We start from the raw sequence: 25,926 nt of genomic DNA on the forward strand, positions 1-25,926 counted from the left end.
GATTCTGGTCTGAGGTCTGCCGTGAATTGGTTCTAGTCTGCGGTCTGCCGTGCATTGGTTCTGGTCTGCGGTCTGCCGCATTGGTTCTGGTCTGCCGTGCATTGGTCCTGGTCTGAGGTCTGTCCTGATTTTATTCGGGTCATGGGCAGACTGACCATTTGGGGGCCTTACCACATGCACTGGAGCAGAAGGGCAGGGGTTTGCATTCTGTAAATGCAATATGCGCCCAAAACCTCGCTCCGGTCCTAGATTATTCACTTTCCCTGTCAAATTTCCTACTAATTCTCCTGCAATTCACCCAGGATAATTGGCAGAATTGAAGAATCTAGGTCAAAATAGCTAAACCAGAAAAATTCTGCCATTTGGCTCACTTTCCAAATCACCTATATTGGTTTAGATTTTGAATGTCTCCTACCAATACCCCTGCAGTTCACTTTTTAGTGAATAGACTTGCTATTTTGAAAACATTGTGGAGAAATCATTTCTGTAACACAATAACATTGGTCAAAAAAAATAAAATAATTTCTGGCCTGGACTTTTGCAGCTGTTTTAGACTAATTTCAGGGTGGCGATTCCAAATCTGATTTGCTCTATCACATCTCATTTTTATGCTATCGGCATACCCCATTTTCATTGATTGTACCCGCAATTAACTCTTTGTCTTATGCAAGTTGTTGCGAGTCAGTGACTGCTTTAGTGTTAAAATATGGTGCTGTATTTTTAGGATAGTGTGTTTATAATATAATTTTATGTAGATATCCACATTTATTTAATATTTTCCTTCTGCGGGGCGTGATCTAACAATGGCTACAACATCCGAAAGAAGGAAATGCAGTAAAGACCCAGATATCTTCTGCTACATCTGTGGCAGCTTCACTTTGCAGGATCAAAGGTGCCACATCAATACCTTTGTCAAGAAGGTTTATCTTGCCTACTTTAAAGTACGACTTGGAGACCAAGACAAAAATTGGGCTCCTCACAAAGTGTGTAAAACCTGTGTTGAACCTTGGCAATCATGCAATAACTGCTACTTCTGCCTTGTCAATGTAAAAGGTTTCAATAAGAAAAACAAACAATACCCAGATATCCCATCTGCCAGACGACCAGTTGAGCACTGTGAGGAAATACCTGTGCCTGTATTTATAGAGACACCAGAGATTGATGTTGAATCCCTCAGTTTACCTGCTTCTACAGATGATGATGATGCTCAGATCGAATATATGCCATCTGATGCAGATTGTGATACAATTTCTCTGTTTAGTCAGCCTGAATTGAATGCTCTTGTAAGAGATTTGTATTTGCCAAAGCAGTCTGCTGAATTGTTGGCTTCCAGGCTGCAAGAGAAAGGACTACTCAGACCTGGCACTAGTGTCTCCTTTTATCGTAACAGAGAAGCAGCACTGTGAAAGTACTTCCATTCAGATGGTCAACTTGTTTATTGTAATGATGTTGAAGGGCTTCTTCTCAATATGGGACTGCCCGCATATGATTCAAGTGAATGGAGACTTTTTATTGACAGTAGTAAAAGGAGTTTGAAATGTGTGTTACTTCACAACAGAAATATATATGGTTCAATCCCAATAGGACACTCTGTAAAAATGAAAGAAGAGTATGCCAACATCAAGATTGTTCTGGATAGATTGGAATACCATGTTCATGGATGGGTAATTTGTGTTGATTTGAAAATGGTTTATTTTCTGCTGGGTCAGCAAGGAGGTCACACCAAATAACCATGTTTCCTGTGCTACTGGGACAGTAGGGCTACATTAGAACACTGGGTTAAAAAGAACTGGCCAACAAGAATCAGTTTGTCGCCTGGTGAAAAGAACATCAAGGATGAGCCTCTGGTTGATAGGAATAAAATTGCATTTCCCCCACTGCACATAAAACTTGGGTTAATGAAACAATTCGTCAAAGCTCTTGATCAGCTATATATGTCCACCTTTTCAAGTCTCAGTGCCGAGAAGAAAAAGGCAGGGATATTTGATGGACCCTCAAATAAGGACACATCAGGGATCCACACTTGGCCCAGTTTCCAGAGTACATGGGTCACGTGAGCGAAGAGCAAGGTGAACGCTAAAATCAAGACAATAAAGTTATGGAAGAACGTTACAAAGGCCGATGGGACTCAAACATGATGGCAGATTACTGCTGGTCCTTGATGAGACATTCCACAAGCTGTACATCGGAGATAGTCAAAGAAGAGGTTGTTTATGCAGATGTAACGTCACTATTGTGAATTACCTTTTTGTACATATTTTTCTTATCTTCACAATTGAATTCTTACATGGTAATATGCATTCACTCACATTGATATGCAGTCACTCACAACTTTGTGCTACAGCTCATGAAATGTTTGTTTCGTTATTATTGTATATTATCTTATTCTTGTATGTATGCCTGTATAGCTATTCGTATATGAGCATACATTTGCTGTTTTTATTGAAAATGCAATATTTGATATCTCAAAAACCTGAGGAGAGAAAGTGACAGCCGGCCGAGCGATGCGGGAGGAGAGCGCTGTGAGTGGCATGTCTCTCCTCCCACACCGCTCAGCCTCCTATCACAGTCCAGCAGAGCATTGTAGGGGTGGAGACAGCCCGCGCTGTCACAGGAGGCTGAGTTCTCCTCCCTGCTCAGCTTCCTGTGACAGCGTGTCAGAGAGGAGAGTGAGAGCAAACACTCAGCGATCATTGATCGCTGAGTGTTTGTAGATAATTGAGGACTCATCTCTTTTTCTATTTTAAAAAGGAAATATCGGGGGTCTGTTTAGACCCCTAATATTTCCCTTAAGCCCCTAACAGTAAAGTAAAAAATAAAAACATTCAATAAAAAAAAACGCTTTTATTTCTGAAAGCATTCTTACTCCCAGACTCCCTCAAGACAGCTGAGAAATCCATGTGTGTGTCTGCACCAAATCAGGCTGGATTGAATGTTGAGGAAACTTTGGATAATTCATTGTTCTTTTCCTTTGGATTTTCCTTTGCTACTTAGCAATTGAATTGAGAGCTGTAATTTGTTTGGTTTAACATACATGCATCAGGATTCTTTAGCTAAAACTAGTCCTCCAAGTACTGTCTACAACTGCATTCAAAACACTAAGCTTCTTTATTAAGCTTGTGAGTTATCAATGAAATCATAGGCAAACTGCGTTCTTGCTGTTTACCAACCTTTCTTCTTCAGCAGGGCCTGAAATCATCTTTAGTTTTCTTTATAAATCCCACTGCAACATTAAGCTGTATGTTGGTAGATTCCAAGTAGTTTGCATATGGTGTTAATTTTGGAGATGTCACAACAGACCTCACCTTATAAGGGTTATCTACTTTTCGGTGAAGTCTGGACTTATGGTTGACAACCATTAATTTGGACAGGATCAGACACTTATGAAGAAGAACCTGCGCTGTATGACTGGTATGGCACAGTGCACAATGTGCAAAACAGTGGGTATAACATATCAAGGTAGCAGAGTATTATAGGTTATTAGATAGGAGAAATAATGCAAGTGTTAATAGTCCAAATGAGCAACATGGGTTGAAAATGAAACTGGACATTAAGGAAGAGACCCTGGAAATTAATGCTTGATGGTAGCTGGCAGTAAAGCTGACTGGGCAGAGTGGGGGTAATTGTAGCCCTAATTGGCCAGTATTGGGTTAAGGTGGAGCTAAACCTTAAACACCACATGCAACCTATCAAAATACTGCAAATTGTCAGGGGAGTGCAGCTTTGCTGCAAGGGCCCTGTGCAATGGACAGGCATGATTCTTACATGAGCACAACAATACCGACATTCGAATATAGCTGCAATTGCTTGTATGCTGAAGGTCTTCTACTGTTAAACAATGCCATAGAACCACCACTCACCTAGTATGACTATAGTATCAATATGTGCACCAAAGGGTGGAACCATAAAAAGGTGCCTTCTTTGTATGGTAGTTCTTCTATATAAACACACTATACAATTGCATAACAAGTATTACTACTTACTGCTTCTGAGTACTAAAGTATCTAAAGAAAAAAAGGTTTCTAGCTTTCCATTGAGTGTGAAGAGTTTAACCTCTGACAGGTGTTGGGTATGTGTCCTCTTTGGTGATAGTAACAGTCTGTTTGTCCTGGAGACCATGGTCACTGGAAGAGGAAAGTGGTGGGAAATCTAAAACTATTACAGTAGTTATCCAAGCAGAAGGAAAATCTTCAAATAATAATTCCAGCCTGCTCTGATGAATATGGTCCAAGAAGGGATTTCCACTCACTTTGAAGAGATTTCCTTTTACCTCCTATATCTCTAATATCCGTGCAAAGATCCCCTGCTGATCGGAACAGATGTCTTCATTGTGAAATCCATGTCCATCCAGTTTTGTTCTCCAACTTGCAATGGAGGAAAACACAGAAATTACCAGATCCATGTTGGTCTAAGGGGAATAGGATGTAAACAACATATGTCCGTTTACAACAGATTACCTGTGATCCACCCAGATCCACTGAAACGGAACTCCGATATGTTTGTTTTTCCGGATCTGGCCACGGTTAGGGGTAATTGGATGTTAATTTCAGTGACGGACCTAAGGAACAAAAGGGCCCTGTTGTAAGATTTTTCCTCGCCCCCCCTTTCCGCTGCTGGGGGGGCATGACCAGATCTCACTGGCTCCCAAACCCCCCAGTGGTCTCTGGACCAAAGTAGCTTACTCTCTAATGTCCCCCCATAGTTACCCTTATTTTTTTACAATTATACAGCTCTGACATAATACCCTAATGTTGTACAGAGAACACTGAGCCATATCAGTCTCTGTACAGAGGCGCTTACACTCTCTACACTCTGGTGCAGAATGGCACCAGCTGTAGAGGGACTACAAATCCCAGAAATACATTAAACAGCAATGCAGAATAGTATATAAATTTGGTACATACTTTGTGGTGCTCTGGAGTGCCAGCCTGATATCTCTGGCAGAGGGTCTCACCAGGGGCAGATGCGGAGGGTCTCACCAGTTCAGCAGGAGCAGATGTGGAGGGTCTCACCAGGTAAGCAGGGACAGATGTAGACAGTCTCACCAGGGGTAGATGCAGAGGGTCTCACCAGGTCAACAAGGGGAAATCAGGAGGGTCTCACCAGAGCGACAGGGGCAGATGAGGAGGGTATCACCAGGGCAGCAGGAGCAAATGCAGAGAGTCTCACCAGGGCAGATGTGCAGGGTCTCACCAGAGCAGCAGGGGCAGATGCGGAGGGTCTCACCAGGGCAGCAAAGGCAGATGTGCAGGCTGGTGGATGAGCACTGGTAGTCGGCAGATGAGCTGTAGGGGCCTCTAGAGCGCTCTGTGATCTGTGGGCTAGCACTGTATACAGGCACCACTGTGGTTCCCCAGAAGGCTGCCATGAGTTCCCCAGCAAGCGTGAGACCTCACGGCAGCCGAATACATTTAAAAATGTAAACCTCCAAAAAATGCCACCTCCAATCTTCCAGGGACCGGATATCAGTGGGCCCCCCCAGCCTTGCACTGCCAGTGGTCCACTCCTGGTCCATTTAGACCTGGCTGCCCATAGACTAACATTGTGCACACATGCCCACGTGAACGGGGCCTAAGGGCCTGTTCACATGATATCAGGTGCGGATCTGCAGACTGATGCAGTGCGTTTTTGCCACGTTTTTGATGCGTTCAAGTTGCTGGAGTGGGGCTGTTAGTATGTTAGCTGCACTGCAGTGCGTTTTTGATGCGTTTTGGACGTGTTTCCTGACCGTTTCCGGACCTGACAAAATGTGACATGCAGTATTTTTTCTGTCGTAAGCTGAACGGACTGCGCACGTGAGAACTGGAGCCCATAAAACACATAGGGATACATTGGGATGCATTTTGAGTGCAGCAGTGTACGGAGCCGGTCAGCACACAAAACGGACGTCATGTAAACAGGCCCTTAGATTTCATTGGCAGGTGTATTTGACCTCTTTCTGACCTGAAATAGACCCCCCTCCTTAGTTGCAATATCATAATTTATGCTGATATGCATTCCCAATGATTAGTATGGGGAGAGAAGCAGTTCTGATGCAAACAAAAGCCCATTAACCACTTCCTGTCTGATGACGGAATTATCCTATCACGAACGTTCAGTTTGTTTACGACCGGTGACTAGATCATTCCATCAAAGGGTACAATGTGCGCTGGTCCGTGAAGAGACCAGCAGCTCATTGAGTTACTGCCGTTATTGGGTCCCTTGGGGTCGGAGGCAGACCCTCAACAGCAGGTTAGGTGGTCATGTGATCACAGCAAGAGCTGACTGCGGTGATCGTAGAGCCGTGACAGTCACACAGCCGGCAGCTGCTCACTGTGGTTTGTAAACAGGTAGCTGGCAGTGTTACAAAAGTGATACAAAGTATCTCTCATGAGAATACTGTATTCTACTCAGAAATAATAAGTATCAAAGCCCCTGTAAATAATAAAATAAATAACCCCTTAGTGCCCCCTAGTGTAAAAAGAAAAAAAAAAGTCAAACAGTTAAATAAAAACATTTAAGAAAATACTAGGGATGTACCGATACCGGTATTTCGTTATTGAGTACGAGTACCAATAGTTTTTTTTCGGTACTCGCTGATACCGAATACCGATACTGGAAGTCCCAGTAAGGAAGCCAGGCGGCGTGTAATGACTCGCCACCTGGCTTCCCGATTAGCAGGGAAGCCGTCCCCATGCTCACTAGGTGACGAGAAAGCATGGGGCCGACTTTCTTGCCAATCAGGAAGCCGGGCGCCGTGTAATGACGGGGCACCCAGCTTCCTGATTGGCCGGGAAGTTGGCTCCATGCTCTCTCATCATGAGGTGACGAGGGAGCATGAAGCCGGCTCCCGGACAATCAGAAAGCCGGGTGCCACGTCATTACACTGCGCGCGGCTTCCCGATTGGCCAACTTTCCGACCAGTCAGGAAGCTGGGCAGCGAGTCAGTACACACTGCCCGGCTTCCTGATTGGCCGGGAAGCCGGCTCCATGCTCCCTCATCACAAGTGACGAGGGAGCATGGAGCTGGCTTCTCAGTCAATCAGGAAGCCTGGCAGCATGTAATGACTTGCTGCCCAACTTCCTGATACCGAAAGTATCGGGCTAAGCATCGGAGCAGTACGAGCACTCTCCTAAATACAGCATTTGCACTAGTATCGGTGTAGCCCTAGAAAATACAGCGCCAAAGAGGCTATTAAAAGATAGGAGAACAACATACCACATTCTAAAATTGTTCCATAAAATTGTATTTCACTCTTTGTATTTTGTGACCTATAACTCAAAATAAACTGAAATCCCAGAGATGTGATATACACTATAAATCAGGACAAATAAAATAATTTATTATTATGAATTACTTTCTGTAAGCTATACTAATTATGTACACATTATTATTGCCAAAGCTGTAAAAGATGTGTTTTTTTGCATTGTTTTGTATTCTGTTGGAAAAAAAAAGAATCTATATATGAATAGGTCACATAACATTAAAGCCCATTTTATCCTTTAAAAAACGGTATATAAAATAATATGTGTAGGTGTAATGCATGAGAAAGATGGAAATTATAGTTAAACAAACACATAGCAAAAACGGCAAAATTGCTCTGGCCCCAGATGCGAAAACATTTTCTGAAGCTGTGTCACTAAGGGGTTAACACAGGCCCCAAATCAGGTTGTTTTCTAATGAACAAGACAATGTGTGGTCAGTTTTAGGACGTCTACAGTAAATCATATTTGGAACTTATAGATTATACATGGGGCCAAAGAAATGGCTGTGTTTATTAAATAACCATGTGAGCCATGCTAGCCATTCCTTCAATGAACAGATCAGTCAGATCAAGAAGTTACCATGAAGATTTAATCAACTGATTATATATAAAATGTCATTAGAGGCATCTTTATGCATACAAACTGATTCTTAAAAAAAACAAACAAACAAAAAAAACAAACAATGTAAAGGATGTTATAATTTCTTTGAAAATAATTCCTTTAGTGATGTTATTTACATGAGGTGCACATGCCTTGCGCAGAAAGAAATATAATGTACAGGTTATTGCAAGATATAAAAAAATGTTTTTGTTTTGTTTTTTTTATTTGGCAAAACCTAAACATTTTACAGCTTAGCTTTTTCTAAATATACAGGTCTGCAAAATACTAATAATAATACACCTGTTATGAGATAGATATGTGCGCCGTCATTGCTGGCCCTGTGTCTGAAAATGTGTTCAATACTTTTGTGACACAGACCTAGAAGATGCTTAACCAAGAATAGCCAAATGTATGAATTCCTTACCTCTAATCTTGCTCTGGGTCAGTGAAAGTATTGAAGCCAGTGAATCAATAGGACAGGGACAAAATGGCAGCCAACATATTTTACTCATGACGGGTGTGCTTTAATAAAAAGGCAAAATAAAAGGCAGCATTAAATATAACTAAAAATTAAACATATTCAGGTACACAGGGCTCACAGCAGAAAATGTGTGATTTTAAATGCATGCCATTTTTGTTGCTGTGAAGGTTTCAGATGCATCCTCATGTAAACTAAAAAAAAAAAATGGACAACTTGGCAGAAAAATTGACATCTTGGCAGAAAATGAACATATAACGCAGCGATGGATCTTTGCCTATGCTGTTAAATAAAGTCAATAACTGTCAAAACTTTCGATCACATGTCCATATGAGAACCATCTGATGACTTTAAAGGTACAGAATCAAATCCATCCGATGTTCTCTGAAAGAGAAATAAACGATCATAAGTCGTTAAGGTACATATGTGGAAAAAATGCCTTACTATTCTGAAATGGCAGAAATAGGTGAACGGCAAGGAATAGAAAGTAGAAGGAATAAAAGAGTATATAATAAAAATAAACCACACACACCTTCCTAGACAGCGACATAAACTTGCGCAGTATAGAATGACGATTATTGAATACCAGTTCATCTTCGACATCCTCCCCCTCCATTATGGCACAGCTGTCAGCTGCTGGTAGCTCTCCATCCTTAGATGGGGCATTCATCATCAGCCGTGAATACTTGTACTCCAAACTAGGGAAAAAAAGAAAATAACACTGCATGATAGAGTAAGAAGATTTGAAATAAAGGGCTTTGAAATATATGAGATTACAGACCTCCCTATGCTAAGAACTTGAAAATCATGGCACTCAAGTGGTAATATCCTTTTTAATAATTTTTATGTTTTTTTTTTTAATATCCTTTTTACGTTTTATCAGCGAATACACTACTGTAAAATGTGTCCAACAGCATACTTGTGGTTGTTCTGCAAAAATATATACAGAAATATAAAAGACATCCTGGGTGAGAGAGAGAGATCATACCACATGATCTTACTAGGGATGCAACAATACCATTTTTTCCAGACCGAGTACAAGAAGCGATTCTCTTCCTTAAGTACTCACTGATACCAATTACCGATAGTTTTTTTTAGTGCCATGTGACAGTATTTCTAAAACAATACAAAACTTATGATTTTAGGACAGTGGTAGAGTGCCAGGGCCCGTTCCCAGCTGTAAACGCTGCACCCCTGGTAGTTCTGCCACTGACACCAAGCTGTATAGGGGCTACAAATCTTGGCAATACATTATACAGCAATGCAGAATACCACCATCAGCTAGAGAGGACTAGCTGTCCTCTCTAGCTGATGGCCCAGCCTCCTCAACTACCGGCACATCACTGCTGGAGCCCGGCCTCTTCCGCAGCCAGACTGGCGCTGCTGGGGTCCTGGCCTCTTCCGCCGCCGGTCGGGCTCTGTTGGGGCCTAGCCGCCTCCACCTTCTCTCTCTGCCATGCCGCCTGCACCACCTCCCTCTGCCATGCTGCCCCTTGGATGGCCAATACCCATGTATGCCTTGGGCCCCAGGCCCCTCACATGAGTATCGGCTGTACCCCCCTGATAGAGGACCCGAACGCACAGTACACAGAGGTCAGTGATGTAACGCACAGTGCAGAGGTCAACGGTGTACAGGAGGGCTACAGTTGACACAAGCTTTGCAACAACCAGAATACAAGCCTTGCAACAATATATTGTATTGTTATATTGCTACAGAGAAAGCTTATGATATCCTCAGTGGATCTCTGCCTCCCCAGCAGTCCTCCGCACCCCAAGCACGGTGTACAGGTCAGTGCTCCCGAAATGGTGCTCAGAGTACTCCAGCAACACCGGCACAATACAGCCAATTCCGTACATAGGCGAACCACAGCACCTGTGTAATGCACTGCATACCTATGTATTACACTACATACCTGTGTATGTAGTGTATTACACAGGTATGTAGTCTACTACACAGGATTTTAGGACAGTGGTGGAGTGCAAGGGCCCAGTGGCGACTCCAAGCTGTAGTCTGACTACAAATCCCAGCAATACATTATACTGCATTGCAGAAAACCATCAGCTTTAAAAGACTACAAATCCAAGCAATACATTATACAGCAATGCATTCAGGAGCCCACTTTCTCTCCTGGTAGGAGGGGGGACGGTGCAGCAATGTTGCCTCCATGCACCGAGATGAAGCCTCCAGCAGCCTCATTGTGCCTTCTTCAGGTCCCACGCTTCAAAAAATATAAAGCCTGCCAATGGTAGCTCTGCATTCTTCCTCCCTGCCTATGGCAACTGAGGTGGGCGGAGGAAGCTGCAGGTGGCCACGGAGGAGCCCGAATAGTGAAGCGGGCAGACAGCCAAACTAATTCTTCTCCTCCTCAGTCACTAGCTACAGAGCAGCCAAGAGGGGAGAGCTGTGTGAGCGATCAAGTCTGCGGCAGCGCCGGACTTTGGTCCATCACTGGTCCTGCCGCTGGCGTCCCTTCCCCCCAATGTGGCGCCTGGGGCACATGCAAGCCCCCCACCCCCAGTTTCGGCACTGGTCTACTGTACGTTACATAATCTGGACCACTGCAATTTCTACTAGGGATGCACCGATACCGTTTTTTTTCGTATCGAGAACAAAGTACCGATATTTTTGGTAACCCGTGTTTGCCGACACCGAATACCAATACCGGAAGTCCATTAAGGAGGCTAGGTGGCGTGTAATCACTTGCCACCTGGCTTCCTGGATTAGCCAGGTAGCTGGGCGGCGTGTAAAGACTCGCTACCCGGTTTCCAGATTAGCCCAGAAGCAGTCTCCATGCTCCCTTGTCACCAGGTGTAGAAAAAGCATGGAGACGGGTTTCTGGCCAATCAGGAGGCCAGGGGGTGGGTAATGACTCGCCATCCAGCTTGCTGATTGGCCAGCTTCCAATCAGGAAGCTAGGCGATGAGTCATTACATGTCTCAGCCGGCTCCATGATCCCTCATCACCAAGTGACAAGGAAGCATGGAGCCGGCTTCCTGGCCAATTAGAAAGCTGGGCAGCATGTAATGACTCGCTGCCCAGCTTCCTAAAACTGCAAGTTTGGGTATTGGGCTAGGCATCGGAGCATTTGGGCGAATACAAAATGCTCAGTATCGGCACCAATACCTATACTAGTATCGGTGCATCCCTAATTTCTACCCTGTTCTATATGCTTCTTGCCTCAAATACTGTATGTTGCACTATATATTCCATACCCCTGCACATGTGCTATACATTCATACTACCAATAAGTTTACAAAGAACTTGAATATTTAAAGAAGATAAAAAAATAAAAATGGTATGGAAGAGCCTGGTGTAAATGCCTTCTGTTTAGGACCCGTTCACACCACATCCAGTGCATTCCGGCACAGTTAGTGACCAGAATGCACTAGATCGCATAATTAAAGCCTCCCTGCATTCTGGGGTGGGAGGAGGTGTGGCATTGCCATCGCAAAAAATAGTGCATGCACTATTGTGAACACGTAACAAACATAGTAGGGTTTTCTCAAATTTGACTGCAAATATACTTTTAGATTGACAGTGGGCTCTAGATAGGCAGAGCCCACTGTCAGCCAGCTGGATGGATCTCGACAGTTTTTTTGGGATCTGTCCCAGCTGCGGGGCTCTCAGAGTTTTGGGTCATATACAGACGTCCTCCTGTGACCCTAAAGAGAACTATGGGATAAAAAGGTTACCCCATAGTTCTCTTTTAAGTGTATTTAGAAAAGGCACAGATTGAATTATAAGCTGCATTAATTCCCAGATGGAAAAACAAAATGTAAGCTATTATGCTAATGAAAACTGGCTCCGTTTCATGATGCTCATGACCAAATCACACTGTGTTGCCCCTCTCTGCATCCAGTTTTCCATGGAGAAAATGGTTGCAAGCCTAGTGCCCACAGACTTTGGCTGTCAATTCAAGCAAGATCCATTTCAGCTAGGCACGTAGGGACGCACATTGACATCTTCACCGTGGGTGCCACAGAACCTAGTCCTGGCACTGGTTGCTGCTACAGTGAATAGCAAGGACTGACACGAGTGCTTGGATCACAAACCCGGATGATTGCCCTTTGGCAGGTAAATAAGATCCCACATTTGTATTTCAATTGTGTAATTCATTTGCCAGGGGTTCTGGCACTATGCATTGTAGTGCACTGCTTTGGGATGCCATTCAAAGTGAATTTCCACATTGCAGTGATATGGATGGGCCTTAAAGAGCAGATGTGTAGTAAAAAAGAAACAAACATACTCAAGAAGAAGAACAGTAGGTACATGAATGGGAAATTCTTACTTTCGATTCTTCTGCCAAAAGTAAGCAGTAAGTGCTGTAAGTATCAGTGCAGAGCAAATACCACCAGTCACTCCCACTTTCAGCCAGAAATCTTCTGTCTTACAAATACTGACAGTCGGTTCTGGAAGCTTCACACCACCAACACACAGCCGTGGCATATGCCACAATGCAGTTGTCCTCTGAAAAACAAAGCATTATAGTGTACAAGCGGTTAATGGACATTTATACAGCATGTGCTTGTTGCAGTAAACTGCATATCCACCTACCCTTTTGCAAGCATAACTCCAGGAATTATCTTTTTGCAAAACCTACGTTGGTCCAGCTTGGCTTGATGTAAATATTCATATATCTGCTATCCCGGTCACCGCTGGGGATACTAAAAATCATTTTAGTAGTCAGTGCTACATACAATGATAGCCGTGATCATCCAGGTGCAGCTTCTCCTCTACACACTGAACACAGGGAGTCACTTGCTCAGCACCTCTGCCATTCAGAGAATGCCACGTATTTCTTGAGTGAATACAAGGCATTCTCTGATTTGACAAGGTGGAGAGGAGGAATGGATGACATCGCTATCTTCACCTCGTCCAATCAGAGAATGCCTTGTTTAAATTTAAAAAATACAAGGCATTCTATGAATGGCGGCACTCAGAAGATCACTGCTATTATTGTATGTAGCTCTAACTGCTACAGTGATTTTCAGCACCCATAGAAGCCCTCCAGATTTTAGAGATTGATACTTACCACTAGCCAACCTGGACATATGTAAATTTGCAAAAAAGAGCATGCCTGGTGTCCCGCTTTAATATATTTATTAGTTTTAGATCTCTTATGCCACAGAGCCTTAAAGATGTTTCCAGGTCGGTAGTCTTATTCACTATATTTCAGTCCTGCTTGGTGACAACAAAACCGCCATCAAGTATACATAAATGTACCTAAACATGAGATAGCTTATATGTATGCGAAGACCCCACCCTTTTATTTCAATGGAACCCATTCTCACACCAGAGACACTGTAAAACCATATAAAAATACTCTTAACTAAATGATAGCCATTTTTCAAGTACAAATAAAAGGCAGATGAGACATTAAACAAATATATGTAACAACTTCAGTACAGTTCCTTTTACACACGTGACACACAAGTGTCACTCCCTTATTCATTCTGAATAGATCAATTGGTGGCCATGCTTAGTTCTATAAACAGCAAGCAGTTTGTTGGATTTAAAAATCACTTCCAACAAATTGGCCCACAATTTAGGCTCACACGGGAGAAAAACAAAAAAACTATTAGTACATCTGTAACCAATAACCTTCACAAAGTAATGCTAAAATAAGATTCTGTATAGGGATTTAAAAAATGTACATAGTAGAAGAGTTTGATGACAGATACCTGGATTCCATGCTGGCACACACTTGTTATAATATGGTAATCATTGACAGTACAAAGAGGACACGCCTTTTCTGTCTCCCACAGGAAATGAAATACACAGCCGTCACAGGTTCCCTCTGGGCATTTACTGAAAGAGAAAATGTGCTTTATTTTATTTGCATCACGTTTTTCTTTCGAATAAGCGATATGCTAAAAAAAAAAATCAGTTACTACAATGTCAAACACCAATGCTGAAAAACGGTCCAAATGTTAAAACAGAACTAAAACCAAACGTTGTCTTTTGGGTCAAAGGAGTACATTTACTAATGTACTCGTGACCCAAAGTCATTATCTAGTGGGTTACTGCGCCCTATATGCAACACAGAGCCACGCTGCAGCTGAGAAGGATCCCAACAATATTTTTGGGATCCACCCTGCTGACTGATTAACAGCTGGCTCTCCCTCTATAGAGCCAGAGCCAGCTGTGCACCTGCCCCCTCCTCTGTCTGTCCCTCCAGGGAGAACAGGAAGAACAGAGAGGGGAGGGGGAATCCCTGTAGGGGACAGTGACAGACAGTCACTGCTCTTTGCAGGAAGAAGACCGTGAGCTGACCGATCAGCGGTTCATGATCGCTCAGCTCATGATATATAGAGTTGTCATGTAACAAATGCAGTGTCAGATTCTGGCTCTAAATTTTAGGAAGAGTACATTTTACTCTCCCAATACTTCCCCTTTAAAGCAGGACCAAACTCTCCTATACTTTTGTAGCGGATGATGGCACCATCGGAGCCTTTGTATAGATCTCCAGTTTCCATGATGCTGAACATGTGATCAGCTATGACACCAGCCATTCGAGGGCTTGAAAGTTCAGCTGAAAGAAGTTGAAAGCACAATGACAACTGTGACAGTTATCAGCAGAAGCATGCCTCTTATGTAGCATACATTGTGCATACACTATTAGGTAGAATTTAAATGAAATCACTGAAGCAAACACTTTCAAGATTAATACATAAACAAAACCATGGGATTGGCAGGATTCAATTACAATGTTATCTTTGTGTATGACCTAGAATGATCACACGCTAGAGCTTGCCATCTGGACTTCTATTGGGGTGGAAAATTGTTAGATTGTGTCCTTTGCTAGTTTATTAAATATAAACTTGCACTGCATATATCACCCAATTCCACATGTTTGGGCACCTTAAAAGACAAGCCCTGCAGATATACAACAATAAGGGATTGCTACCTTTTCTGATCAGAGGAACTCCACCCTTTAGAGGTAAATGCATTTATCTAGTCCTCTCCAGCACACATTTAATTCATTACATGATGGAATGTGTAACACTGTACCTGTTGCCATTGCTAATCACATGGGGAAGCAGTTGGTTAACCCATTCAACACTGCTTCCCTGACGATCCCCATAGTGCAGCTCTTCTCCAGAAGCTGTCATGTGTGATGATGATGCCATAATAGAACTGTCCTACTACCATTGGAATTCAGTTCACATTATACTTTGATCAGCTTGCTTTGTTGTCACATTGATAGATTTCTATCTGTATAGAGAGGACTACAGTATGCTGGGAATGGTTTGGTGTGAATGCTGTGTAACATGGTAACATTCATTTAGACATGGGTACTGCTGGGATTTGTAGTCCCCTGGACCCTTTGTGAGACACTGCATAGTCCACATGAGAACCTACACAGCCACCTGAGAGCCCACAAAATCCCCCTGGGAGCCGTCAGAGTCCACCTGAGAGCCCACACAGCCCTGGTGAAAACCCGCATAGGCCACCTGAGAGCCCGTACAACTCAACTGAGAACCCGCGGAGCCCACCTGAGAGCCTGCAAAGTCCCCCTGAGAGCCCACACATCCCTGGTGAAAACCCACACAGGCCACCTAAGACCCTGGAGACATTAGGGCACCACCCCGGAACACAGTGTATGTAGCTTCATATTTTTTATTGCTCTATAATGTATTGCTGGGATTTGTAGTCCTCTATAGACGGTCTCCTTACTCTTTCTCATGGCTGCCTCTCCTCACTCTCTCCTCTATATTCTCCCAAAAAATGGCCACGCGGGGCACTAGAGTGTTCGGGTTTCACTTGAAGAAAAGGTGGCAATCCCAGGAACAGCAGTATTCACAGTCAGTGAGGGAGAGACAGCACTGTAATCCAAAAGGGCTCTGTTGCCTATTACCTTAGTCCTGGGTGTGTAGTCTGGCAAGGGTGCCTGGATCACAATATAGAAGAAACAGTGCACTGGCATAGTGTAGAGGATTGCTCTAATGATCTTGGGCACACAATAACAATCCAAGAGCAGTACAGCTGGTGGCCAGCAGTAAGAGACCAGACATCAGGAAAGAATGCACTATGCCAGTGTGCTGAGTTCTGCTTTGTATATATTTTTTAGTGTCTGATCACTCCTCTCTCAAATTGTTGTGGGATGTTATGTGGACATTGCTTTCCGGGTTTTCCCTTTATAGGGAAATTTTATTGGACATTTTTAAAGTATTTAGTAGATTTTAGTCTTCAATATTTTGTCTATAGGAATGGAATGTATTTTTTTGGGTATACTTGCATTGTGGTTATGGTAATCCATTATCAGATTTTGCTTATAGTAAGAATAAAAAGGCTATTAGCATAACATCTGTTTTATGTTGGGTATATGAAAGTTGCCCTTAAAAACAATTCTTAGTATTTTATTAAGTGCATAGATCTCAAGGTTGGTTGAACAGAATGATGAATCCTTTGGCGGATAAGGGTTTACATATACGATATATATATTTCAACACTATATATAGCTACCTGTCCGGAGTTCAGCTTTCATAAAAGATTATATAATTTTAAAATGTTTTTCACCTATTCTTTTTAACTTGAAGTTAAAAAAAAGTTTTTATTAGTTCACTTTAAAAAAGTTTATGTTCTGTTTAAATTTTGAAAGATTTTTAAAAAAAAATAAAAAACACCCACATAAAACTACATAGCTTTAATAAATAATGTGTAAAAAATGTTTAATGTGTGCAGTTGGTTTCAAATGTGTATTGTTCAGAAACTGTAACTAAACAAAGAACATTTCTTACCTTGGCATAGATATATTTTGTGTGCCAGCAATCAGAGGATTACAACGAAGGCGGATAATGGTAAACCGTCCAGAAATACAGGACTGTGTAACCTCTTTTGACCTGTAAGATTATTAAGAGGGGGGGAGAAAGAATAAACTTACTCTGGAGTCTTTAGAATAGCTACTGTCTGGTCAAACGCTGTGCTTTAAAGAAGAATTTCAGCCAGAGTAGTTTTGTCTGGACTCCTACTTTCAAGCTAGTATTTGCAAACAAATAGAAAACATTACACACAGGCCATGGCTGCCACAAGGATGACACTAAGGTGCCAAGTTATAAATCTTTCATCCAGAGCACAGCTGTTAAACCTGTTAAACTCTGTCCGCATAGCATTACCATAGAGAACATAGATGGATCTGAGGAGCATAGAAATTTCCTATGCTCTTTGCCTCCATCTAGTGGCAGTAATGCTGTGCAAACGGTATTCATTCAGTTATACGCTGGACTGAAGATTTATAAATATGTCCCTACGTATATAAAGCTATTTATTTTAATTACAAAATTAGAATCTAATATATAGCAGAACTGTCACGATGAAGAATCCACAAAAGAGATAAATGCCTCTGTAACAAGTAACTGTTGGATTATCCAAATATATATATATTTATATATGTAGTCCCCATCACCTTTTGTGAGGTGACTACTAGAAATGTAGTGCTTGGCAGGGCTGTAGTTAGCCTGGTTGGATTATAGTTGGCATTTATTTGGGTAATTCCAGGTGTCTAGCATGGACTGTACCTACCTGCGTGGAGTGAGACTCTGCTATAGTGTGGGACGGTCAATAAGGGGCAATGTGCGTGTATGTGCAGTTCACCAGCCAATCACTGGGTTTCTCTAAACCAGTGTTGCATGCTGGGATAGGGTACACATACTGGAGGGAATTGCCATGTGTTGAGTCTACTCTTCTGCCAGCCATGGATTAGTCCAGGGCTGGCTGCTGTCCAGCCACCTCCCTCCCCCCAGGCTAGGCCTGAAGCCTGGGGGTGGAGATACTGGAGTGCGGGAAGTGTTACCCTAGGCCTCAATTATGGAGGAGGCCTGTGCTGTTGCTAAGGGAAGAGAACCAGGAAAGCTGTTGGCTGCTGAAGGTACCAGGAACATAGTGGACCCCAGGAGCAAGTCTAGTGTATCTCCTGTCAAGGAATTGTGCTCATCCCTGCTCATCTGTTACCCATATTGCTTAAAAGGGGTCCAGTAAGCCTGGAGCCTATGTCTGTTATACCCTGGATGTCTAGAATCTCTAACACCCTCTCTCTCCAGTGTGAAGATGTTAATAAAAGTTCTTCAGCATTATGTTTCTGGAGTGGATATCAGCTTTATGGGCACTAAAGAAGGGCGGTTAAAAATGCTAATGGGGGCAGCTAAATATATATATACACACACACACATATACATATATACACACATACACACAGTATATAGCCCCCACATAGAAGGTAAGCATGAAGCTCTGTTTATCGCAACTACTAGCCTAAACCTTCAATATAAAAAGCAAAAAAAAGGTTTGAACTAGAGTTTACTTTACATCTATTGATTTTGGTTCCAAATGATATAAGCACATCTTGTTAATCCACTTCTGCACAGTGGCAGAACTACCGCCGGTGGGGGCGCACCAGGGCCTCGGCCTGTGGGGGGCCCAGCACATTCCCAGCTCCGGATCGGTACCCAGCGGCCACCCCATCTCTGCGCTGAGAGTGTTGGATCATCCGTTCATCCGACACTCCCGGTGCAGAGATGGAGGGCCCGCCGGCCGCAGGATACATCCTGTGCCATTCTATATATCGGCCCCCAAAAGATATTGGCCGGAAATGGCACTTTTGGCTTAATGCCAAAAGTGCAATTTTTCTGCTGATACAGCAGCGAATCCCTGCTTTCTTTCCTCCCCGCTGGGCGCTGCTCTGTGTCCCAGCGGGGAGGAGAGAAAGTGACAGCCGGCCGAGCGCTGCGGGAGGAGAGTGCTGTGTTTGTGGGGGGGGGTTTTTTTGGGGGGGGGGGCAACCAGGGCTCTTGCACCAGGGCCCTTTGTTCCTTAGGTCCGCCACTGCTTCTGCATGTTACTGAACAATATATTTGACATTTTATTGCAGATTTTTTACCTGTAATAGAATATGATGTCTTTCATGGCTATATTTTCTCCAGGAAAAAGATCCACTGGAGAGGAGATTTTATCTAGAGTTGTTTCTGTTGTGACACCTAGCAATAGAAATATAGAGATGTAGAACAGTGTAGTGAAAGCTTTTTCCATTTCTCCTGTATTCAGCTACGTAGCAATTTAAAAAAAATAGTAGCATTTGACCCCAAACTCACCTATCAGCTCATCAGCAAGTTTTATTGGTTGTGAAGACATCATTGTCTTGTGACTAAGTGTATCCGATGGCACAAACATTGACTGGCAAACATAAGAAGCAACAGCACGATATGACTCCATATCTGATCGCCAAGCATCTGATGCATTTTGCCCACATGTAGCAAGTTTTTTCCCCTGTAAAAAGAAGTCAAACACTTACAGGATGATACTTAAGGTTATGCATGCTCCTTGGCTTGCATACACATAACAACATGACAAAATGAGTTTAAACAGAATCTGTATCATGCTCAGTGGGAAAACGGTCTAGAAATATCAGTTACATCTAGCTGGCAGTGGTGCCAACTGGTTTACTGATCTGTTTATACGACTGGAAATAAAACTTTTTTTAAAATTAGCAGTGCAACAGACATGGCAACTGCTACGAGGCCCATGACACCTAGCACTGATAGCTGTGCTACGAGGCCCATGACACCTAGCACTGATAGCTGTTTATGCATATATGAGAGCATATTATAGTCATTAGAAATTTGTTTTGTTTAGTTTTCATTCAGATTTTTCCTTGTTTAGTTTTCCGGGATTTGGGTACGAAAGTCAATATGTTTCGGGATCCGGATGACATTTGCTAGCAGTAATATGTATGAATTTTCATTGCGGGCGAATGTTCGTTGCACATCAGACAAATAATGTTTGTGACATTAGACAAAGAGAAATAAAAAAATTACAAAAAAAAAGCACAAGGTTCCCCTCCCGATTCATACAAGACCTTTTAGGTCCCTCGGCATTGGGAGGGTGTCCCCATGCCGATGGGGACATGGGCCTCTTCCCCACAACGCTGACCCAGTGGTTGTGGGAGTCTGCGTGCAGGAGGGCTTATTTGCATTGGGGTAGCCTTTAATTAAGAGGGAACCCAGATGCTGCCACAATCTCTTGTGAATGAGTAAGGGGTACTTGTACCCCCACTCATTCACTAAGGGGTTAAATTAAGATGTAAATAAAACACAAAACACTTTTAAAAAACAAAAACAAAAGAGACAGCTTTTGACAATTCCTTTATTTAAAAAAAATGGTTCCATCAATGTAATCCAGCGTAAATCACGATAACCAACGCCCTCCTACTCGCCAAAATAAAACAAGTCCCGCCGCGCAACGACCCGTCCAAACCCGACGAAGACTCAACGCAAAATTACATCTCTGGCCAGAATGTAAACAGATGGGTGGAGCGAGCTGTGACATCACAGGGCTCATTCTGCCCATTTGACATTCTGAGCTGTCAAATAACATAATAGCAATCGGGAGCTCCCGAATGTTATTCATGAGCTCCTGAATGCCATTCGGGTCTGGGAGGCTAGGTGTCATAATACTATTCATGTGACACCTCGGCTCACAGACCAGAATGGTATTCAGGAACTCCCGAATGCTATTGTGTTATCTGACAGTTGATAATGTCAAATGGGTGGAGCGAGTTGTGACGTCCAAAATTTTTGATATAGGAAATTCGGATTCGTTTGCATTCGTCATTTCTGTAATTCGGAGATTCGGATATATCCGAATTTCCGAATAACAAAAATTAGTCAGAATAACGAATCTTTCCAAAACTAAAAATCGCAAAGCCTAATAGTCATAGTAGCCCATTAAAGTTATTGTAACATTATAGTTGTAGTAACACATTGAAAGCACATTAAAAGGGAATATGTGTATTAACAAGTGCACTTTCAGTCACATGAGCATGATTTAACCCCTTTGTGACGGGAGACGTACACTGTATGTCCCGCCACAAGGTGCCCAAATGACTGCTCACGTACACTGTATGTGATGAGCCATTTGGGGCTCTGTACTGCTGGTAATTACTGAGATTCAGCGGTTTCCATATATTAATGGATGCTTCAGTGTTGAGGCATCCATTAATGAAAGAGTTAAGCTTTTTCAGACACCCAATCCCTTTCAGGAAGAGAGCAAAGCCGCATTTAACAGCTCAAGCTGTCACTGACAGGTGGTATAGATCTGGAAATTCTGATGTATACCAGCATTTTTTTCCTAAACTTTTAGAAATAAAAACATTTAGATACATGTTTCTATTGCTGAAAGAATGTTGCAGGTTTCTGATCGTTGTTGGAACGATAAGAAAACCTTCAGGGCTTGTTCACACCAATTGGGGTGCGTTCCAGAGCGGCAGCTGCTGGAAAGCACCGCAATCGCTGACAAAACTTCCCACTGCATTCTGGGGCAGGATTCTGCGGGCTCTCGCAGTGCGATTGGACACGTGGCAAAACATTGCCTGCGTTTTGGTCCACTGCAAACGCAAAAAATGCTGCATGTTCTACGTCCGATCACACTGTGGGCTTCAATGCACCGCCATGCCCCCTCCCGCCCTAGAACGAAGGGGGAAGTTTAGTGAGCGATTGCAGTATATTCCAGCAGCTACCGCTCTGGAACACACCGCAATTGGTGTGAACAAGCCCTCAGTGACATCTGATCCTAAAATGCAGCAGGATCAGTGTCACTAAGGTTATTATTGGCCGTTCTTAAGTTTGAAGCAGCCTAATAATAACCAAAAATGAATTAATTACATGATCAAGCGTAATAGTGAGATTAATTCACAATGACTGCTTGATATAATTAAAATAAAAAAATGTAAAAAATGAAAAGTGTAAAAAAAATAATAAATAATAATAATAAATGTAACAAATTATATATTTAAATATATTTTTATACTATCATTAATATAAAAATGAACCCATTACAATGAAAATCTGCAGCTGAGCTGCAGATTTCTTTTTCGCCCTAAGGAGTTAATTTTTTTAATTTAACCCACTCATGACAGTGATGTTCAATGTACTGTCACTAAGTGTGACACTTAGTGACAGTGACATTGTATGCCAGGTAACCACTTTTAGCTTTAACCACTTGAAGTCCGCAGTGTTAGACCCCCTTCCCATCCAGGCCATTTTTCAGTATTCAGCGCTGCGGTACTTTGACTGACATTTATTCCGTCATGTACTGAAATCAATTTTATACCATTTTTTTAGGGACACAAAGAGCTTTCTTTTGGTGGTATTTAATCACCACTGCGGTTTTATTTTTTACTATATTAAAGGAAAAATTACAGAAATAAATAAAAAAAAAAGTTTCCCCTATATTAAATGATAAAACATTTATTATTACCCAATTTTTTGGTAAAATATAAAAAAGACGGGGTCACGTCGGGTAAAAAGATACCAGACATGTCAAGCCTTAAAATTGCGTGCGCGTGCGAAACCTCAAAAAAATTATAATACCCAAAATTGGCCATAGGCGACGCTTTAAAAGCTTTTACCGCTTATCAGTTAAGGCCCCGTTCCCACTGCCCGATATGTAAATCGCCCGTTTGTCGCGCGATTTGCATATTGCACGATATCACGAGCTTTGCCGCGCGATAACGCCTTCAAGCTTGCATTGAGCAAGCTTGAATCGCGGCTAAATCCGCTCCAAAAAAGGGTCCTGCTGTAGCGACACACGACCCGCGACAGCAGGACCCTTTGCCCCATTGAAATGCATTGGAGCGCGATATCGCGCGGGAATTACCGCACGATAAAATCGCTCAATGTGAACGGGGCTTTAGTGTTATCAGTGATTGATGGCCCTAAAATGATTGCTCTCACTGCGACATTCGCGGCGATACGTAACGTTTGTAGCGCAATTGTCGTTTTCGCGCGCTGGTGCACCGGACACGTATTTACGTTTATATCTGCGTAAACGTGGGGGCGGGGGACTTAAACATTTTGGGGTGTTTTTTTTAAACTTTTTTTATATGTGACTTTTATTCTTTTAACTTTTTTGTATTTATATATATATATTTATATTTACAGGGTCTTTTCTGCCCGTGCGCTAGGGGGCGCATGCGAGCAGAAAAACAATGCCATCTGGAGACGGCAACCCGCTAATGCAGCAGTGCCGTCCGTCCATTTTTTTTCAACGGGCGGACGGCAACTGGTTAAGAGAAAAAAATATTAAAATGTTAGGTTTTAGTTTTAGGCTGAGAAGTACAGAAAAAAAAAAAAAAATCTAAAATCCTAGGGCTGTGAGGTTTTTGCAAATAAAAAGGACAAATACATGAATGTATTTATTGCATTTTCTTAGCTGTGCTATTTTTCTAAAAAATACTACAAATCAAAACTGGGAAAAACGTGTTTTTTGTAATGGTTTTTCCTCTTTTTTATATTTTATATGTCCTAAGTGAGGGATTAGGTACACAAATGTGATATAAATATATAGCCCTATCTGTCCTCTAAAAAACAATATATAATATATGTGTGGGTGCACTTTGTAAAGGTGCCCATACACTGCACGATTCTTGTACGAGAATCGCGGGAAATCGCGCGATCGTACGAGAATCGTGCAGTGTGAATGAAGACGTGCGACTGTTTCTACTGTACAGTCGCACGTCTTTTGTCTAAGGAGCACGCTAGAAAACCAGCCGAATTTCGTACGATTTTCGGCTGGTTTGAACGGTGCTCGGGAGACAAATGCCGAACAGGCCCATGTGCGCACGCGCACACTGCCTGTTCAGCATTGTGGTCATCGGAAACGCGCCCCTCAGGGGGGCGGGCTTGCGATGATCGCAAAGTACGATCTGTCTGTCCAAGATGGGCAGATCGTACGTTTTTTTAATTACTTTACATCCATCGCAAGACTAAGGTCTTGCGATGGTTGTAAAGTGTATGGCCACCTTAAGAAAGTATATTACTGACACGGAAGAATCACACAGCAAAAATGTCAAAAGTGCTTCAGTCATTTACAAACATAAACTAAAAACAAGCTCAGTCATGAAGGGGTTAACAAGTTTACAGGGAGGAAATTAACGAAAAAGAGAAAATCACAAGTAAAAACATACATGAAATGCGTCTTGTAGTGTATTTAAATGCACCAAATTAAAAACTACCCTGTGGGTTGCATTCATGAATTTGAAGCTGCATCATTTATATCTCCCTAGAGTTTAACTTAAGTGCTAATGTCGACAGTCTTTGTTTTCCTGTGTTTGGCGCATGTTTGGAATGCATCTCAAAACACAGGCCAGAAAAATACTGTTTGCTTTAACTGAGCAGTATACATGGCTTTTTGACTTGTGTTTGGCCTTCTTTGCGTTGTTTTCCTTTGGATGCAACATATCTTATTGAGGTGCATTTGACCTGCAGGCAAAGCAGATCAATGTAACCATGTCAAACACTTGGTTTTCCATTCAAAAGCAGCTGCATACATTTGAATGGAAAAACAGCGTTTGACTTGACTGCCCATTGATATGAACCCCCCTAAGTACACCAAAGCAACACCATGAAGTGCTAATTTTGTAACATACAGGCCGATGCTCACATGTTTCTATTATTATTTTTGTGTTGCTAACAAAAAAGTTTTTATGAGGCCCTTCATTATATTTTGCATTGAGTCCCAAAGAAATTTGGCTAAGCCCCTATTTCTGTAGATATAACAATTGCAGGATTAAATGCATTAGCCAAGGTCAGGAGCCAAGGATTAGACGCAATTCAAATCAAAGATCCATCAGCTAAAACGGTCTGTTCAAACCTGAGGGTACCCTTGCCAGCTATCGCCTGTACTTAAAACAATTAACAGCACCAAGCAGTGATCCTCCAATGTCTTTAGGTATCTTACAAGATTAGAGCAGATACAACTAAATGTTCCATTCTTCACTAGTTAAAAGTGAATCTTTTGAAGACATCAAAAGAACAGTGCTAAAACCACACGTACCTGTGTTAGTCTTCAGGTTGATCCTTGTTACTCTGTGGAGCCCCTTAACATCCCTAGCCCAGGCTGAACATAGAGCCTTTCTTGTAACTAACTTAAGGTGAAGGTGTCCCATTCCCTACTAATTTTTAACCCTACCTTCTCTCCTTCAACTATCAAATGGTCGATAAAGTGTTGGCATTTGAAACAAGAAATCAAACTAAGAAGCAAAAGGGGGCTCCTTAATGGCACATAGATCATTTTGAAGATGAACACAGATACTTGGGCTGCACTGTTAACTGAGGCACTTTATAGGAATCAAGTGAGATTCACTTTAATTGTATAAATCAGTTGGTTAGTAAAGACAACACATTGAACAAAAAATAAAACCGCTTAGAAAAAAAAAGTATGTTCCATTTATCAAGATTACCCTTCCATTTTGAAAGATTTCATGTATAAGCCGATATATGGATTTTAAAAATTTTTCTGCTAAGCTCTAAGTGACCACCCTAAAACCTATACATTAGTTAGAAGAGAACAATATCATTAATGAAGGTCTATACTACCTTTATTTTCCAAAACTGACATATCTGGTTGCTATGTGCAGTACATAAAAAAGGTAACCAATGTTTTTAGTCCTTTTTGCCCTTACGTTTTTCCTTGCGTAACCAGAATATCAGGTTTGGGAATTAATGATAATTCATATAATAAAAATGATGCTTAAAAATGTCAAACATTGCAAACAAAGCATTTCAACTAACTAAATGTTGCAATTCAGAACCTCCCACTTTAATTATAG

General features: G+C 42.2%; 1 protein-coding gene across 1 annotated transcript in view; it reads right to left on the reverse strand.

Annotated features, from left to right (window-relative positions):
* Window positions 1-8,616: 8,616 nt before the first annotated feature.
* KIAA1324 (KIAA1324 ortholog) overlaps window positions 8,617-25,926 on the reverse strand; it is a 67,904-nt gene continuing 50,594 nt past the window's right edge. Inside the window, exons 17-23 of the mRNA XM_018576784.1 lie at window positions 19,412-19,586; window positions 19,201-19,297; window positions 17,066-17,167; window positions 14,006-14,132; window positions 12,613-12,791; window positions 8,856-9,021; window positions 8,617-8,707 (exon numbers count right to left, since the gene is read on the reverse strand). Of these exons, the coding sequence (XP_018432286.1) occupies window positions 8,642-8,707; window positions 8,856-9,021; window positions 12,613-12,791; window positions 14,006-14,132; window positions 17,066-17,167; window positions 19,201-19,297; window positions 19,412-19,586 (912 nt within the window). The 3' untranslated portion in view covers window positions 8,617-8,641. The remainder of the gene's footprint in view (window positions 8,708-8,855; window positions 9,022-12,612; window positions 12,792-14,005; window positions 14,133-17,065; window positions 17,168-19,200; window positions 19,298-19,411; window positions 19,587-25,926) is intronic.

Source organism: Nanorana parkeri, unplaced genomic scaffold, assembly GCF_000935625.1.
Source record: "Nanorana parkeri isolate BGI_ZX_2015 unplaced genomic scaffold, ASM93562v1 scaffold77, whole genome shotgun sequence".
Classification (NCBI taxonomy): Eukaryota; Metazoa; Chordata; class Amphibia; order Anura; family Dicroglossidae; genus Nanorana; species Nanorana parkeri.